The sequence below is a fragment of the Rattus norvegicus genome, chromosome 1 (genome assembly GCF_021556685.1).
Source record: "Rattus norvegicus strain SHRSP/BbbUtx chromosome 1, alternate assembly SHRSP_T2T, whole genome shotgun sequence".
Classification (NCBI taxonomy): Eukaryota; Metazoa; Chordata; class Mammalia; order Rodentia; family Muridae; genus Rattus; species Rattus norvegicus.
In genome coordinates this window covers 154,600,924-154,619,802 of record NC_141534.1, presented here as the reverse complement: position 1 = coordinate 154,619,802, position 18,879 = coordinate 154,600,924, and the positions used below count along the sequence as shown (strand labels likewise).

At 39.2% G+C, this 18,879-nt stretch overlaps 1 protein-coding gene across 1 annotated transcript in view; it reads right to left on the bottom strand.

The window, feature by feature from the left end:
* Window positions 1-17,082: 17,082 nt before the first annotated feature.
* Window positions 17,083-18,879, bottom strand: part of Ctsc (cathepsin C) — a 31,404-nt gene continuing 29,607 nt past the window's right edge. Inside the window, 1 exon segment of the mRNA NM_017097.2 lies at window positions 17,083-17,989. Within this exon segment, the coding sequence (NP_058793.1) occupies window positions 17,487-17,989 (503 nt within the window). The 3' untranslated portion in view covers window positions 17,083-17,486.

Below are 18,879 nucleotides of genomic sequence, written 5' to 3'. Positions count from 1 at the left end.
TTAATACAGCAACTCATGTGTGGTGACCCTCCAGCCATAAAATTATTGTTATTTTTTCAAAACTGTAATGTTGTTACTGCTATGAAATGTGATGTAAATATTTTTGAAGACAGTGGTTTGCCAAAGTTGTAACAACCCACAGGTTAGGAACCGCTGCTCTATTTGAATGGTTTCCTTCCCACCTTTACTTTCTGTTTCTGTTTCTGATTTCAAGAACTGTTTCATAATGATGCTGTTACACCAAAGAGATGAAGACAAATGTTTTCTGGAGATGGAGTATAGATGTGTTCGTCTTTCATAGTTTATATTTGCTAATGGAATATTTTAAATTTTTATTTTTTAATCTTTTTATGTATATGGGTGTTTTGCCTGTATGTATGTCAGTGTACCATATATGTGTCAGTGCCCTAGGATCCCAAAAGAAAGTATAAGTTTCCCTGGAAATGGAATTATAGCTGCCAAATGTGTGATAGGAATTGAACCTGAGTCCTCTGGAAGAACAACCAGTGTTTTTAATCAATAAGCCATCTGTTCAACTCCTGGAAAAGAATACTTTATCTCCACAGGATAAAGAATATTCCATCTGTTTTATAGGTGCTGAAGGCAGCCTTTTCTGGTACCTTAGTATTTCTTGCTTCTTTAGTGTCTACTTGAGTAACTTGCTTCAGACCAACAGAATATGAAAATGTTGAGCTATCATTACATAATCTATTGTATATACCTATATAATCTATAATCAAGTCACAAAGATTATGAAACTTGCCTTGTAGGTGCTCACTGTGGTTTTAACAGGTCATATACATCAACAATGCTGACGTCATTGGGTAGAGAGGCACATGAAGCAAGGCATGAAAGGTATTCTTTTGCCACATAGCAAAGGGTAGAGCTATGGTTTTCACCAAAAAATGTCTCCTAAGCCAGGTGTGGTGCCTGGGCTACATAATAATATCTTGTCTCAAAAATCAGCCAATCAACCAATCAATCAGTTAGTCAATTAATGAAAGTTTCTTAGATGCTCACACGCTGAGGGTTTGACCCTGAATGCAAGTATTTTAAGAAGTGGGACTTTAGAAAATGTATTTACTCTTCATGGAAATGACATTATCAAAAGACAAATCTCTTTATGCCTTCCTGACAGAAACTTAGGAAGTGAGGCCCAGTTGAAGGAATTGAAGAGGGTTCTTGGTTTCACGCTTGCGAGAACTGCATCATGGTGCTATCCCTGCTTCTAGCCCAAATTAGGTAAGCATTTTTACTCACCACATGCTCCCTGGCAAAATAATTCTACCTTTTCAAGGCCCACAAACAATAAAGCCAAATGGCTATGAACCGAAACCAAATGCCAAAACAAATCTGTCTTTGTTTGACCTGATTTTATCTTGCATTTTGTTCCAGCACCAGAAAGCTGACACATCAGGAAGGAACTTGTTCAGTCCAATTACCTACAAACTACTGGGTAGGTTCTCCAATCTGACTGAGCCTTTCCAAGTTTAGCCTGCAAGTGAGACTGCAGATCAGAAGTTCACATCTCAATTGCAGCTTTGTGATAGGCAGAAAGCCAAGGATCCCCTGAATACTATGCCAGAAACCATAACCCACAGAAATGGTTAGAAAACAAATGGACAAATGAATCCTGACGTAAGCCACTAAAATTGGTAAAGAGATGTATTTATGCCACAACAGATAATTAACACGAATGCTTTAGGGACAGAGGCCCAATCTGGGACTTGCAAGCACACAAATGATATCTATTATGTGTGTCCCTGAGGGACAGCGAGAAAAGAAAGAAAGAAAAAATCATATAGAAACTAAAGAAACAGCTATTGTGAGGAGGAGATGGAGGGTCAGGAGCCTGGGATGGAAGGCACGGTTGACTGCAAGGCTAAGGAATACCAAATGCTGAAGTAAAACTCAAAATAAAGGAAAAAAAACCTGTTCCCAGCAACAAAGTAGGTTTTGCTTACTTTAAAATGAGAAGGTTCAAAGCAATGACCTGGAGGCAGGCAGACCTCAATAATCTGAGGAATAAAATGAATGTGAGAGAGTGAAGGATCTTCTTTAAAGAGGGCTAGCCTTTGACAGAGAAAAAGATTAAGGTGAAATTTGCAGAAGGTGGGGACTTTTTGTGTAGGAAGAAAAACTTATACATTAATGTGACAAAGGACTTTGGTCATGCAAATTTAGATTACATTTTCTATTAAATAATAGAATAAATATAATGAAGTCATTTAAAACACAAAACCAAAAGAGAACATAGCCATTCATAATCTTCCTGCCTTTGAACACATTTATAAATCCATTTGTGTCTTACCTAACAAAACACAGCACCATGCTCCCCTGTATATAATGTGAATTGTTCTTAATGTCAAATTGGTGGCATAGTTATTTTCAATTAAGTATTGCTTCATTTCATACTAGTTGGAAGCCTAGGTTGTTCTAACACTTTTATAATTGCAAATAGTACTGGCTTCATTGCCCAACATTTCTTTAAACAAAGCCAGAGATGCTTCCCATGAGAGAAACTTTCTGGATGCCTTTGAAAGCTAGCACTCTCTGCACTAAAAGGTTCTGAAGTGACTTAAATAAAAATTCATGCATAGAACCCCTAGGGCTCCTTCGTATTCATTATTTTATTACACCAAACAGGTGACTGGTTCAAATAAACAGAGGGCAATTATGACTTGCCCAGACTGACTTAAAGTGTTCTGTACCTCATGTTTTGTAGAGACGGCTCGTGACTGTTTCCCTAGCAACACACTAAGGAATGTAAAATATAACACAGAGACCCTCCACATATTTTGTGTGTATCATCAGTGTATAAGAAGAAATGTTGCCCCTTGTACTTTTCCTACTATTGCATAGTGAGTCATATAATCGCCTCAGAGGGCTAAGTACAGAGCACTAAAAACAAAAACAAAAGACAAAAAACAAACAAACAAAAAACTTCTATTCAAGTTCACAGCAGTTGGTGCCCATCTGCTCAGCATCAAATCTGCCAGATCACTCTCACGTTTCTGGTAAATGTTTGTTAAAGGGAAATGATTTTTCTGCTTTTGCAGGGGTTGGCTAGAATATCCTATATTTATTCAAAAGTCATGCATCCCTTTCTCACCAGATCCCTTCTGAATTACACTCTCTTCCTTGGCCTTCTACTGTGAGTTGGATCTGGTTTGCCTTATGCAAAACTCATGTCTGTGCCCCATCATGAGTATCTGGAAGGGACTGGATCAGTTACCAAAGAAGTGAATGATTTTAAGGAAAACCTACCTTTCTTTTGTTCATCCTGCTGCAATTGGTTCTGTGACAATTTCCACCCAGAGATGAATTAGCATAAATGTCTTACCATAATCTAAGATTCACAACTTTTTTCGTCATAAATTACCTAGTCTCAGATATTCTGTTATAGTGCCAGAAATCTGCCAGTCTTTTCATTAGTTTTAAAAATTATTCCTGGTTTACAGTGTTAAAGTTATCTTCTCTCATAGCTTATAGAAGTATATAAGTTGTGGACAAAAAGTTAATGTAGAATAAGTGGAACCAGGGCTTGAAAAAAATGACTGTGGGTGAGGCATAGGTAGACATTTTAGAATAGATAGAGCTTGATTCTTAGCCTTTGGGTGAATTCAAAACCCATGTAAATGTATGAGCTCAGATATTTAAGACAAGTTACTTAATTGATCTTAATCATTATTTGTAGAAGAGAAACTTCATGCAGAATGATATTGTATGCAAAGGACTTATCTATATCATTGTAAGACTTCTGTGAATGGGGACTGTCAATATTAGCTATGAAGACAAAACTAATTCCTGAAAGAATAGTATATAATTTATCATTTGGAAGTGTTCATTGTGTGAAGCTGCTGTAAGACTAATAGAATAAATAACAGCCCACTGGGTGTGACTTCGGTAGCAGTCAGGTTCCCATGGCTAGCAACAGTAGATATTATGTGTGGTCCAGGCCCAGCATTGAATGACTAAGTCTGAGGCAGTGGTAGGGTAAGGATGGTACTATGTGAATTGTTCATGTGGTGGAGCTTTCCCAGTTGGCTTTGACTCTAGCGATGAAAATAGCAGGAGGGCATACCAATCTCAGGGAAAATAAAAAAGGTTGGAGACTTGGGAGTTCTACTAAGACTCAAGAAATAAATGAGCAGCCCAGTCTCCGAACAGGTTCTGGGATCCAGTGAGATTTCCCTTTAAAAACGCGTCTTCTCCCCACAGCTAACTTCCTGCTTGCCACTGGCCAAGTCACCCCACCCGATTCCTTTCTGCCTATAACAATGAAGGTCTCTAACCTTTGAGATGGCTACTGGCTGAATTAAAATTACCTGTACACAGAGAAGTTCGTTGCACTCAGGTTCATGTTTCCATGAGGATTCTGAAGTTGTGTTCAAAATGTAATAGAAATGCACACATTTTTCTAGAGGAAGTTTGCATTGCCTAAAACATGTTCTTTAGGTGTTTGTTTGCTTGTTTGTTTGTTTGTTTTTGCTTTTAGTTTGTGTGTGAATGTTTTGCTTTCACAGATGATTGTGCACCATATGCATGCTTGGTGATCACAGAAGCCTGAAGAAGGTGTTGGATACCTCGAAACTAGAGTTTCACACAGTGTTTGAGCCACGATGTGTGTGTCAGGAATTGAACCTTAGTATTCTGCAAGAACAGACAGTATTCATAATCTCTGAGGCATCTTTCCAGACCCATCAAGTGATCATTTTAAGTAAAAACTAGTGCAGTTTTATTTTTGCTTCTGCCTTTTAGTTCCTCTTTCCCCTCCTCCTCCTCCTCCTCTCCCTCCTCCTCCTCCTCCTCCTCCTTCTTCTTCTCTCTCTCTCTCTCTCTCTCCCCCCCCCTCGTGCCTCTAATCTTCTGCATGTGTTCATGTGCTTAAGGGTGTACCTGTGTGTATAGAGGCCAGCAGTCCACCTCAGTGTTATTCTTAAAGATCCATTCATCTTGGTTTGGGCAGCAAGATCTCTCAGTGGGACCTAATGCTCATTAAGTGGGCTTGACTGGCTAGCCAGTGCCCCCCCACCCCACCCCCAGAGCTGTGCAAAGCTATCCACAGCTTTGGGATTAGAAGTACACTTCATGTTCTCTGGATTTTTAAGTGTGGTGTCAATGAACTCAAGTTCTCAAGCTCGTGGAGCAAGCACTTTATTGACTGAGATCTGTCGCCAGTTCTGACTGGTCTGCTTGTCCTTTTATCAATCAAATATTTGATGAAATGAAGGGTGTTTTCATCGCCTATGACAGAATTTTTCACCCACACATGTGTCTCTAAACTTCTTTATCCTTTCCTACTACACACACACACACACACACACACACACACACACACACACACACACACAGCTCATTGCCACCTCTGGTCCAGTAATGACTCCCATTCTTCTATATTATAGTTGTGTATATAGTGTGTGTTCTATAATTTTTTATAGAAATAAATGTGAGCTCCGTCCTGTTGGCTAGAGCCTCTTATAGAATGATGGCTCAGGCTACTCTCTAGAATCTGGAAGAATGCGCTTGCTACTTTTCTTATTGCTTGCCCTTTCACCCACGCCTTGTCACGGTTTCCATTTCACTACTCCTTTTGGGCTTCAAGCTTAGCTTCAGTTCCTCATTCTCACTGGAAGTTTCTGCTACTGCTTTTTTTTTTTTTAATTTTAAACTTTATTTTATTATTGTATATATATGGGGGTTTTGCCTACATGCATGTCGATGTACCACATGCATGCCTGAGGCCAAAGAAGCCAGAAGAGGTTCTTCCCCTGAAACTGTGAACCAGCTGTGAGCTCAGAGACTTGAACCTACCTCCTCTGGAAGAACAGACAAGACTCTTACCTGCTGAGCTATTTCCAGCCTTTTTCTGTTATAACTTTAGGCCTCCCTATCCAAAGTTCATAACAATTATTTGGTGCTGAGAAAGAGTGAAAGGAAGTTAGCTTGTGGACATAACTTTTCAACGCTGCATTGTTGATGTTTTCTTTAGACAATTCTCTGTAGGATGATGTCACAGATGAAGCAAGTACAAGATAGGATGAGGCCTGTCATTGGACGAGAAGGAAGGATGGGCAGGAGAAAAGTTTGAAGGAAGAGAAGGAGACGGGAACGGAAGAAATGGGAGAAGCCACGGCAGGGAGAACATGGAAGCTGACTTTAAGATTCCACTCTGTGTATTTTCAGGTTCTTATGAATGTTCTTAATGGATGGATGTGAACAGGCTTCGTATGTTTAGGCAGGCAATTATATCTTATCAATTGGGTCAAAGGTTATTGTGTTGTGTGTTCTTTCATGTAGCAATTTAAGTGTAAGAAAGTGTGCAGCAGCTAGAGAGTCTAGGCTGCCACAGAGTTGGGATGTGTGTTTCTGGCATGGAAACCTGCCTTGGGAACTAGGTAGGTAGAGAAATTGTTGCCAGGCTCAGAGAGAGGCCTTTGACAGTATGATATGGGATGGAGCAGAGTGGGTGAGAGGCTTTGCTGACTGACACTTAAGATATCTGGCAGATACCTTGGAGCACTGTGGTGATAGACTTGGGGCAGGTAAAAAGACTGTTTTATATTTTTTATATTTTTACAACAACAATTCTCCATGTAAAAGAATGTCCTCTCATTCTCCCATGTACATGTACCTCACCTCTAACAACTGAGTGTACAAGAGTATGCATGCTCCCTGCTCTCAAATGTGACAACCTTCAGTGTCTACATACATTACCAAATGATCCCAAGGAAGAGAACATGCTGACCTTTAGCTGGGAAGCATTGAGGAAGAGTGAATTTTAAGTGTAATGGATGAGTCTCTGAAACCTAATTCCTTAGTAATACTTTCCTACCCTTCTTTTAGATTTACTTATTCTAACACATATGTAATTTACACATATAAATCACCACTCATTTTTAAAATCTTACCTCTTGAAAATAGGTAATTATTAGTTTTGCATTTAATAGTCAGTGACACCTAGACCTTTTGTTCTTCAAAGACTGAACAAAGCAGAACTCAAAACCTTCAGAGGACCCAAAACTTCGAACCAGGATGGCCTGGTTCCCAAGGTCATGACAGTTCCACGGCACAGTGCTACCCTTGCTCCCTTTCTTCTGTTGACTTATCCTTTTTCTCCCCAAAGTGAATCTTAAACTAAAGAACTAGGACTGTGTCTACATTCTCTTGTGAATATTGTCAGCTTCTCCTGGTGGTTCAGCAATCAGTCTCAAGGGAAATCACAGCTTTTATTATAGCTCTCTGTGCCTCATGCCCTGCCAAATAGAATGGAGGGTATAAAAATCTGATAGTAAAACATTCATTTGTATCCTTCATCTTATGCTACAAGACTATTCAATGTGTTTGACAGTTCAGGAAATACATTACAGAAAGAAGTTCTCCATGCTAGCTTTTAATGCACTGCTTGAGCTTCATAGCTTTCTCTTCATTACTTCTGGGCAGGCTATTTCTCCAACTTCTCTCCTTATAATTGATTGCCAGAACTTCAACCCATTTAGAATTTTTTTGCATTACAGGAAGGAACAGGTTTGTAATTCTTCCCTTGTTTATTAAGTTTAAAGTTTCTCACTCTCTTTCTGCTATTTAACTCCCTGTGGAATAGAAGTTTTACACATAAGTAGTCTTTTAGGAAACAAAGTTCAAGAATTTAAAAATCGCATGAGCCTGACAAGCTCAGAGCTGGAAAGGGAAAGGTTAAATTAGTTCTTCAATTTACTTTTAAATATCACTGGGCAGAAGGGATCATGATAAATACGTTCATGAAGAGAAAAAAAATGAAAGTCACAGACTAAAGCATATGTTGTATTTCTGTGCTAGGACTAGTATGTCTTTAGTGTTTCTTGATTCCATCACTGAGCACAAAATGTGGCTTGTCTGACCAGAAGGTTGGCTGAGGTTCAATTCTGGTATAGCCCAGACAATTTCAGGCAAATGTGTTCTTTGCATCAGAATAATGATTCCATGAGGCCCTCCTATTCCAGCTAATATTTCATTAGGTAAAGTGGCTGTTCAGGAACCAACATATAATTTCAAGGTCATATAAACTTGAAATATACATATTGAAAGACATAAATAATTTTAGTTTCTATCATCTACCTATGTATTTTATCATCTATCTGTGTATGTGCAGGAATGTATGTGTAATGGCAGATACTTGGAAGTCGGATGTTCGCTTTCAGACATCAATTCTTGTTTGAGTCAGGGTCTTTCTTGTTTCTGCTGTTATGTTGGGTAGTACTGTAGCACAGTTAGCATAGAGACCTTCCAGCTAATTCTCCCTGTACCCTACCTCTCTATAGAAACACTGAGATTGCCAATCAGGTTTTATGTGGACCCCAGAGATTCAACCCTGGTTCTTAGCCTGTATAGCAAGCAATTTAAATCCTGTCCCATTTCCTTTTCCACAAATCCTGTAATTTTGCCCAGGAAGTTTCTTCTTTACAACACTAAAAATATAAACATTAACATCAGCACATTTAGAGGAAACCCATTCAATTAAGTTTTCTAATTATCATCTATGGGTTGAATATACTTGAAGCACTTTGCCTCCAACAAAATATTAATTGTGAGGGCTAGAGTGATTTTAGAACTGTGCTTACAGATAAAGATTATAAAAACCATTTGAAAATTCTGAACTCATTGAGGTCTACTTGCCTTTCTATCAGGAACTTCCTTAGGCCTGATATTTCACCTTCCAAAAACAAACCCCCTCTTTAATTAATTAATTTTTCTATTCATTTTACATCCTGATTCTTCTCCACCCTCCTCCTGGTCACCCTTCTCACACAGTCCTTCCACCTACTCCTCTTCTCTTCTAAGAGGGTGAAGCTCAAAACTGCCCCCTCCAGGGTGTATCTGTCCTCCCTGCCACCTCTAGTTTCTGCAGGGGTAGGTGTATCCTCTCCCACTGAGGCCGAGCCATTTTAAAGACAGAGGTGAGCTAGAAATTGCTGCAGTACCACAGTGTGTTCATCTTAGAGTTTCTTAGAGTCTACTTAATGCTGTTAGAATCTAAGAAGGAAAGTTATGAAAATCTTAGATTAACCTTAGTTTGCTCTGATTCAGTGCTGCCCTGCAACACTTTCACCAGTCTCACCAGTAAAGCTCCTTTACTGCCACACTTACTCTGTTCCCATAGGAAAGGAGCAAGCATAAGGTGAAAAACTAAAACCTTAAAACAGGGACAAAAGTAACCCAAACCAATTCAAATCAAAAGCATCTCCCTTCCTAAGTTAAAGGTTTGTTTTGAAGGTTTCTCTGTGCATTCTCCCACTACTTTTTTAAAATGGGTTCTTAAGTAATATTTAAATTTCCCGGCCCCAGACACGGACAGAACCAGAAGGGACCAGATCAACAGTACTCTGCACCCAAATCCCGTGGGAGGGATAGCTAAACCTTCAGAGAGACAGACACGCCTGGGAAGCCAGAAGAGACTACACTCTGCCCACATTTCTGACTCAAGAGGAAAACACCAAATGCCACCTGGGACCCCAGTGCACAGGGGCTCCCAGAAAAGACAGCGCAGGCCCTCCTGGTTTCTGCCCTCACTGAGAACTCATAAGCAACACCCCACGAGCAAACTTGAGCCTCAGGACCACAGGTAAGAACAACTTTTCTGCTCCAAGTCACCTGCTTGGTGAACTCAGGACACAGACCCACAGGAACAGCTGAAGACCTGTAGACAGGAAAAACTACACGCCCAAAAGCAGAACACTCTGTTCTGATAACTGGCTGAAAGAAAACAGGAAAACAGGTATACAGCACTCCTGACACACAGGCTTATAGGACAGTCTAGCCACTGTCAGAAATAGCAGAACAAAGTAACACCAGAGATAATTTGATGGGGAGAGGCAAGCGCAGGAACCCAAGCAACAGAAACCAAGACTACAAGGCATCATCGGAGCCCAATTCTCCCACCAAAGCAAACATTGAATATCCAAACACACCAGAAAAGCAAGATCTAGATTTAAAATCATATTTGATCATGATGCTGGAGGACTTCAAGAAAGACATGAAGAACTCCCTTAGAGAAACACAGGAAAACATAAATAAACAAGTAGAAGCATATAGAGAAGAATCACAAAATCCCTGAAAGAATTCCAGGAAAACACAATCAAACAGTTGAAGGAATTAAAAATGGAAATAGAGGCAATGAAGAAAGAACACAGGGAAACAACCCTGGATATAGAAAACCAAAGGAAGAGAGTAGGAGCTGAAGATACAAGCATCACCTACAGAATACAAGAGATAGAAGAGAGAATCTGAGGAGCAGAAGATTCCATAGAAATCATTGACACAATAGTCAAAGATAATGTAAAACGGAAAAAGCTATTGGTCCAAAACATATATGAAATCCAGGACTGAATGAGAAGATCAAACCTAAGGATAATAGGTATAGAAGAGAGTGAAGACTCTCAGCTCAAAGGACCAGTAAATACTTTCAACAAAATCATAGAAGAAAACTTCCCTAACCTAAAGAAAGAGATACCCATAAACATACAAGAAGCCTACAGAACTCCAAATAGATTGGACCAGAAAAGAAACTCCTCCTGTCACATAATAGTCAAAACACCAAATGCACAAAATAAAGAAAGAATATTAAAAGCAGTAAGGGAAAAAGGTCAAGTAACATATAAAGGCAGACCTAGCAGAATTACACCAGACTTCTCGCCAGAGACTATGAAAGCCAGAAGATCCTGGATAGATGTCATACAGACCCTAAACACAAATGCCAGACCAGGTTACTGTATCCAGCAAAACTCTCAATTAACATAGATGAAAAAACCAAGATATTCCATGAGAAAAGCAAATTTACACAATATCTTTCTACAAATCCAACGCTACAAAGGATAATAAATGGTTAAAGCCCAATACAAGGAGGCAAGCTACACACTAGAAAAAGCAAGAAACTAATCGTACAAAACAAGAAGACAAGCACACAAACATAATCTTACCTTCAAATACAAAGATAACAGGAAGGAACAATCCCTATTCCTTAATATCTCTCAACATCAATGGACTCAACTCCCCAATAAAAAGACACAGATTAACAAACTGGATACGCAATGAGGACCCAGCATTTTGTTGCCTACAGGAAACACACATCAGAGACAAAGACAGACACTACCTCAGAGTAAAAGACTAGAAAACAACTTTCCAAGCAAATGGTATGAAGAAGCAAACTGGTGTAGCCATTCTAATATCAAATAAAATCGATTTTCAACCAAAAGTCATCAAAAAAGACAAGGAAGGACACTTCATATTCATCAAAGGAAAAATCCACCAAGATGAACTCTCAATCCTAAATATCTATGCTCCAAATACAAGGGCACCTACATACATAAAAGAAACCTTACTAAAGCTCAAAGCACACGTTGCACCTCACATGATAATAGTAGAAGATTTCAACACCCCACAGTCATCAATGGACAGATCATGGAAACAGAAATTAAACAGAGACATAGACAGATCAACAGAAGTTATGGAACAAATGGACTTAACAGATATTTAGAGAACATTCTATCTTACAACAAAAGCATATACCTTTCTTCTCACCACCTCATGGTACTTTCTCCAAAACTGACCATATAATCAGGCACAAAACAGGCTTCAACAGATACAGAAAGATAGAAATAATTCCATGTGTCCTGTCAGACCATGCAGAGCTAAAGCTGGTCTTCAATAACAATACGGAAAGTTCAATAACATGGAAATTGAACAATGCTCTACTCAACGATAACCTGGTCAAGGAAGAAATAGAGAAAGAAATTAAAGACTTCTTAGAATTTAATGAAAATCAAGGTACAACATACCCAAGCTTATGGGACACAATGAAAGCTGTGCTAAGAGGTAAGCTCTGAGTTCCTGCTGAAAGAAACAGGAAAGAGCATATGTCAGCAGCTTGACAGCACACCTAAAAGATCTAAAACAAAAAGAAGCAAATACACCCAGGAGGAGTAGAAGGCAGGAAATAATCAAACTCAGAGCTGAAATCAACCAAGTAGAAACAAAAAGGACAATACAAAGAATAAGCAGAACCAAAACCTGGTTCTTTGAGAAAATCAACAAGATAGATAAACCCTTAGCCAGACTAACCAGAGGACACAGAGAGTGTGTCCATATTAACAAAAATAAGAAATGAAAAAAAAGACATAACAACAGAATCAGAGGAAATTCAAAAAATCATCAGATCCTACTACAAAAGTCTATATTCAAAAAAACTTGAAATTCTGGAGGAAATGGACAATTTCCTAGACAAGTACCAGTTACTGAAGTTAAATCAGGAACAGATAAACCAGTTAAACAACCCCATAACTCTTAAAGAAATAAAAGCAGTCATTAAAAGTCTCCCGACCAAAAAGAGCCCAGGTCCAGATGGATTCAGTGCAGAATTCTATCAGACCTTCATAGAAGACCTCATACCAATATTATACAAACTATTCCACAAAATTGAAACTGATGGAGCACTACCGAATTCCTTCTATGAAGCCACAATTACTCTTATACCTAAACCACCCAAAGACTCAACAAAGAAAGAGAACTACAGACCAATTTCCCTTACGAATATCAACGCAAAAGACTCAATAAAATACTTGCAAACCAAATCCAAGAACACATCAATACAATTATCCATCATGATCAAGTGGGCTTCATCCCAGGTATGCGGGGATGGTTTAATATACGGAAAACCATCAACGTGATCCATTATGTAAACAAACTGAAAGAACAGAACCACATGATCATTTCATTAGATGCTGAGAAAGCATTTAACAAAATTCAACACCCCTTCATGATAAAATTCCTGGAAAGAACAGGAATTCAAGGCCCATACCTAAACATAGTAAAAGCCATATAGAGCAAACGAGTCGCTAACATTAAACTAAATGGAGAGAAACTTGAAGCAATCCCATTAAACTTAGGGACTACACAAGGCTGCATACTCTCTCCCTACTTATTCAATAGAGTTCTCAAAGTCCTAGCCAGAGCAATCAGACAACAAAAGGAGATCAGAGGAATACAGATTGGAAAGGAAGATGTTAAAATATCACTATTTGCAGATGATATGATAGTATATTTAAGTGATCACAAAAGTTCTACCAGAGAACTACTAAACCTGATAAACACCTTCAGCAAAGTGGCTGGGTATAAAATTAATTCAAATAAATCAGTAGCCTTCCTCTACACAAAAGAGAAACAAGCTGAAAAAGAAATAAAGGAAACAATGCCCCTCATAATATTCCCTAATAATATAAAATACCTTTGTGTGACTTTAACCAAGCAAGTGAAAGATCTGTATGATAAGAACTCCAAGCCTCTGAAGAAAGACACTGGAGAAGATCTCAGAAGATGGAAAGATCTCCCATGCTCATGGACTGGCAGGATTAATATACTAAAAATGGACATTTCACCAAAAGCGATCTACAGATTCAATGGAATCCCCATCAAAATTCCAATCCAATTTTTCAGAGAGATAGACAGACAATTTGCAAATTCATCTGGAATAACAAAAAACCCAGGATAGCTAAAACCATCCTCAACAATTAAAGGACTTCCTGGGAAATCACTATCCCTGAATTCAAGCAGTATTACAGAACAATAGTGATAAAAAAGAAAAAAACTGTATGGTATTGGTACAGAGACAGGCAGATAGATCAGTGGAATAGAATTGAGGACCCAGAAATGAACCCACACACCTATGGGCACTTGATTTTTGACAAAGGAGCCAAAACTATCCAATGGAAAAGAGACAGCATTTTCAGCAAATGGTGCTGGTTCAACTGGAGGTCAGCATGTAGAAGAATGCAGATCGATCCATGTTTATCACCCTGTACAAAGCTTAAGTCCAAGTGGATCGAGGACCTCCACATCAAACCAGATACACTCAAACTAATAGAAGAAAAAGTGGGGAAGTATCTTGAACACATGGGCACTGGATAAAACTTCCTGAACAAAACACCAATGGTTTCTGCTCTAAGATCAAGAATCAACAAATGGGATCTCATAAAACTACAAAGTTTCTATAAGGCAAAGGACACTGTTTTTAGGACAAATTGGCAACCCACAGATTGTGGGCTTATATCCAAAATATACAAAGAACTTATGAGGTTAGACTTCACGGAGACCAATAACCTTAGTAAACAATGGGGTTCAGAGCTAAACAAAGAATTCACAGGTGAGGAATATCAAATGGCTGAGAAGCACCAAAAGAAATGTTCAAGATCTTTAGTCATAAGGGAAATGCAAATCAAAACAACCCAGAGATTCTACCTCACACCAGTCAGAATGGCTAAGCTCAAAAACTCAGGTGACAGCAGATACTGGCGAGGATTTGGAGAAAGAGGAACACTCCTCCATCGTTGGGGGGATTGAAGACTGGTACAACCATTCTGGAAATCAGTCTGGAGGTTCCTCAGAAAACTGGACATTGAACTACCTGAGGACCCAGCAATACCTCTCTTGGGCATATACCCAAAAGATTCTCCAAGAATAACAAAGGCACATGCTCCCCTACGTTCATACCAGCCTTATTTATAATAGTCAGAAGCTGGAAAGAACCCAGATGCCCTTCAACAGAGGAATTGATACACAAAATGTGGTACATGTACACAATGGAATACTACTCAGCTATCAAAAACAATGACGTTGTGAAATTCATAGGCAAATGGAGGGAACTGGAAAATATCATCCTGAGTGAGGTAACCCAATCACAGAAAAACACACATGGTATGCACTCATTGATAAGTGGATATTAGCCCAAGTGCTTGAATTACCCTAGAGGCACAGAACATATGAAACTCAAGAAGGATGACCAAAATGCAGATGTGTCATTCCTTTTTTAAAATGGGAACAAGAATACCCTTAGGAGGGGATTGAAGGCAAAGTTTAGTACGCCCATTCAGAGCCTGTCCCACATGTGGCCCAAACATATGTAGCCACCAAACTAGATCCGGTGGATGAAGCAAAGAAGTGCAGGCTGACAGGAAGCGGATGTAGATCTCTCCTGGCAGACACCGCCAGAACATGGCAAATACATAGGCCAATGACAGCAGCAAACCACTAAACTGAGTTTGGTACCCCCGTTGAAGGAAACTTAGAAAGAACTGAAAGAGCTTGAAGGGGCTTGAGGCCCAATATGAACAACAATGCCAACCAACCAGAGCTCCTAGGAACTAAGCCACTACTCAAAGACTATACATGAACTGACCTTGGGCTCCAACTGCATAGACAGCAATGAATAGACTAGAAAGGGCACCAGTGGAAGGGGAAGCCCTTGGTCCTATCAAGGCTGGACCCCCAGTGAATGGGATTCTTGAGGGGAGGGTGGTAATCGGGGGAGGATGGGGAGGGGAACACCCATATACAAGGGGAGGGGGAGGGATTAGGGTTATGTTGGTCTGGAAACCGGGAAAGAGACTAACATTTGAAATGTAAATAAAAAATATCCAATTTAATAAAGATAAAAAAAGAATAAAATTATCTTTAGCAACTGTTTTGCTGGAGGCCTACAAAATAATGGCCTTAGCTGTTTATGGGAGAATATCCACTTCCTTACCAAAACAAGAATGTCAGACCTTTGGACAGCTCTAGGAGGTTAAAAAAGATGCACTTTAAACATAGTATTCTTGGTTTGGTAAAGCAAATCTATAATCCTAGCACACCAGAGACAAAGTCAAGAGGATTATAAGTCAAAGGCCAGACTTGCCTAGATAGTAAGGCCCTATCTCCAAACACCAAAAAAAAAAAAAAAAAACAAAAACAAAAACAAAACAAACAAAACAAAAACAACAAATAAGCAAGTAAAAACCTCACCAACCTAAATAACAAAGATAAAGCCACAGTGCCTGTTTCTAGAGTGTTACTTTCCTTTGAGGGCAGATAAAATGCTATTTTAGTCAGTTACAATTTTTAAAACATTTGGGAGACAGATAGGTAGATTATTGTGAGCTTGAGGCTAATCTGGTCTGTATAGCAAATTCCTTGGCAGTCAGGGTAACAAACAGAGCCCCTATCTCAAAACAAATAAAATTATATAGGTTTAACATAGCAACTCTTAAGACTCAGAATACCAAGAAAATTGAGCGCACAGCTAACATTTCAGGTAATTAGCATTCTCAGTGCCCAAAGGTTCTCTGGGAAAAATGGAGTCAACATATCTGGGTCTCAGTTATGACTGTACCACTTCTTAGCTGACACTCAGAATGAAGTCCTTTGCCTTTTGTATAAATTCCTGTTTTTATTTGTGTAAGGAACTTAGGTGATATGACTGCTCTGGTTTTCTTGAGCCTCAGAATGCTTCTGGTTTGTGACATTGCTCTGGAGTTCCAATGGCATTGCCTAATTTATCTGTCACATTACTTTTAATAGATATCTGCTGTTTGCTCAGCAGAACAATTTCCCGTCATTGTGAAATATCCACTGAAGTCCCAAAGAGCTACTCAAATCTCCACAGTTAATATTTCACTCATTAAGCAACTGTTATTCATATTTTCACATGCAGAAGAGACATAAGAAATAGTTTCAATGCGCAGATATTGTAAAAACTCTTGTTTATTTCCTGAATGAATTTTGGGGTTCACTAGGTATTGTCAGACCATACTCCTTGACAAAATTAAAAGGTCTTGTTTTATTTATTTAAGTGTATGTTCATGTGTATATGGAAGCCCAAGCATGTATGAACATCAGATGTCAGAGGTCAACCCTGGCTACAGTTTCTCAGGAACACTATCTAACTTGATTTTGACACAGGTAACTCTTCGAAGTGATACTTGTTCACTTAACTATGATGGTTGACCAGTAAACACCAGGGATCCACCTGTCTCTGTCTCCCCAGTGCTAGAATTACAAGTGTGTCCGCTTATCTGTCTTGTTTTTCTGACACAGGTCCTGAAGACTGACCTCAGGTCTTCTTGCTTGCACAGCAAGCACTTTTGCAGCTGATGAATCTTTGCTTCTCCCTCAGTTGTTTTATACATGAAATAATCGCACTGTTTTTCTCCATAATGAAGTACTTCCATGGAGCATAAATGCTTCTAAGGGAAGAAGTCAGTGACAAAATTCTCGTAACACACATAGGAATTCTATAGCATCGATTAAATCATTTATTTTAAAGTCTTTAAAAAATAACTATTTTGGCCATGTATTCATGGGATTTATGTAATTTAAAAAAGGAGCTTGCACTTTTATATAGATTTTTAACAATGAAACATCTGGCTGCATTTTAGGTGACCAGCAAAAATATTTGACAATATCTAACCAATCCTCAGAAAAGTATTACTTAACCAAGTACTTTAAAAAGAAAAGTAGTTCGGTGATTGATAGGGAGGATATTAAAAGAAAAAAATCAAGGATTGTTTTAAACTTAAGGGCAAAATTCTTTAAGGGTACCTAGTGGTAAGCTTCTGATATTGCTTTGTAAAAGTCTCCAGCCTGTGACTAAATCACCCTGTGAATAATAAAAAGCTGTATGGGACACTGGGAGCTAGGTCCTACAATTTAGGAATCGGTATGGCTGCCATGGCTATACTCTCAATTGCACATTCATCAGTTCCTCTGCGGATCCGGAAGTAGCCACTCTCACCCCATTGAGAGCCCCAGCTGTTCTTGACAATCCAGTAGTCTAACCCAGTGACTGGATCTTTTCCATAGCCCACAAGCAGAACAGCATGATTGGTCAGCTCAAAGGGGTTGAAAGGGTCGCTCAGTCCAGTGTGGTGGTAGATCCCACTGTGGTAGTGCAGGAAGTCATCGTGGACTTCAAAGGCAACTGCCATGGGTCCGTGTTTGACCAGCTCAAGCTTCATCAGGGCTTCATTGCAGCCACCATAGAAACCACCCACATAGTAGTACTCAGAAGAATAGTAACGGAGGCAGTTTTCCTTTGGTTTGCATGGAGCATCTGTGGCTGTGTAGGGAAAGCAGTTTTCTTCCACCACCCCAAAATCTTGGGCATACTTTCCTGCAATGAGGTATGGGAATCCACCATCACAACCTGCAAATGAAAACACGCATCATTATTACACTTGTGTTGGAAGATGGCTGGCGCAACTTCTATGTCCTGCTTTCTCTTTTCTGTTCCCTGGAAGTTGTTCTGTGTCTAACTATGACGTCATTCTTCCTTCCTTAGAAATTCATCTAACAATCCTTGGCCCTATTTGTTTGACAGGAATTTAACACTTAATAAGGAATATAGCTTCTCCAGCACTGTGATTGAGTGATGAAGACCCTGAAACCAAAATAGGTTCAAATTCAAAAGATGACGACAGCATCATCCTTGAAGTTACTTCATGTAAAAACAATCCTTTTAATGAACACTGTTATTGCCTAATAGACACACACACACACACACACACACTCACACACACACACAAACACACACACACTTCCCAACTTCTCAAGCAAATCTTCCTTGAGACCCTCATACCAATAAATTTCTTCCATCTCTCATGTCACCTTGACCTATGATACCACCCCATGGCCTTTCATCATTATAATTATTTAACTTCTGCTTCTGTTGCCTAATTGTATACTTCGTGAGCATAAGGAGTTTTTATATCTTACAGCCTCCAAAGGCCTAGACATCACTACATAGTATGTAATATTTCAGAGAGAATGGAAATCTCACTGTGGCAGTCATTCACCAGCAATTTCACTGGAAACCCGGAAGCATTCCAGTGGCTACATCTAGGCTGGCATCAGAAAACTTTAAAATGGTAGCATTGTAGATAGTATTTCCCCTAAATTCCATTTGAGCCTTCAGTATAGCCTGTTCTGAAAGGCTAAGTACAGCATGTTAAATTCTCTTAAAAACAAGTAAAGAGTATTATAATTTTAGTAGGAACTGTGTTGTGGAAAGAGATGTTTGGAACCCAAAGCTATGAT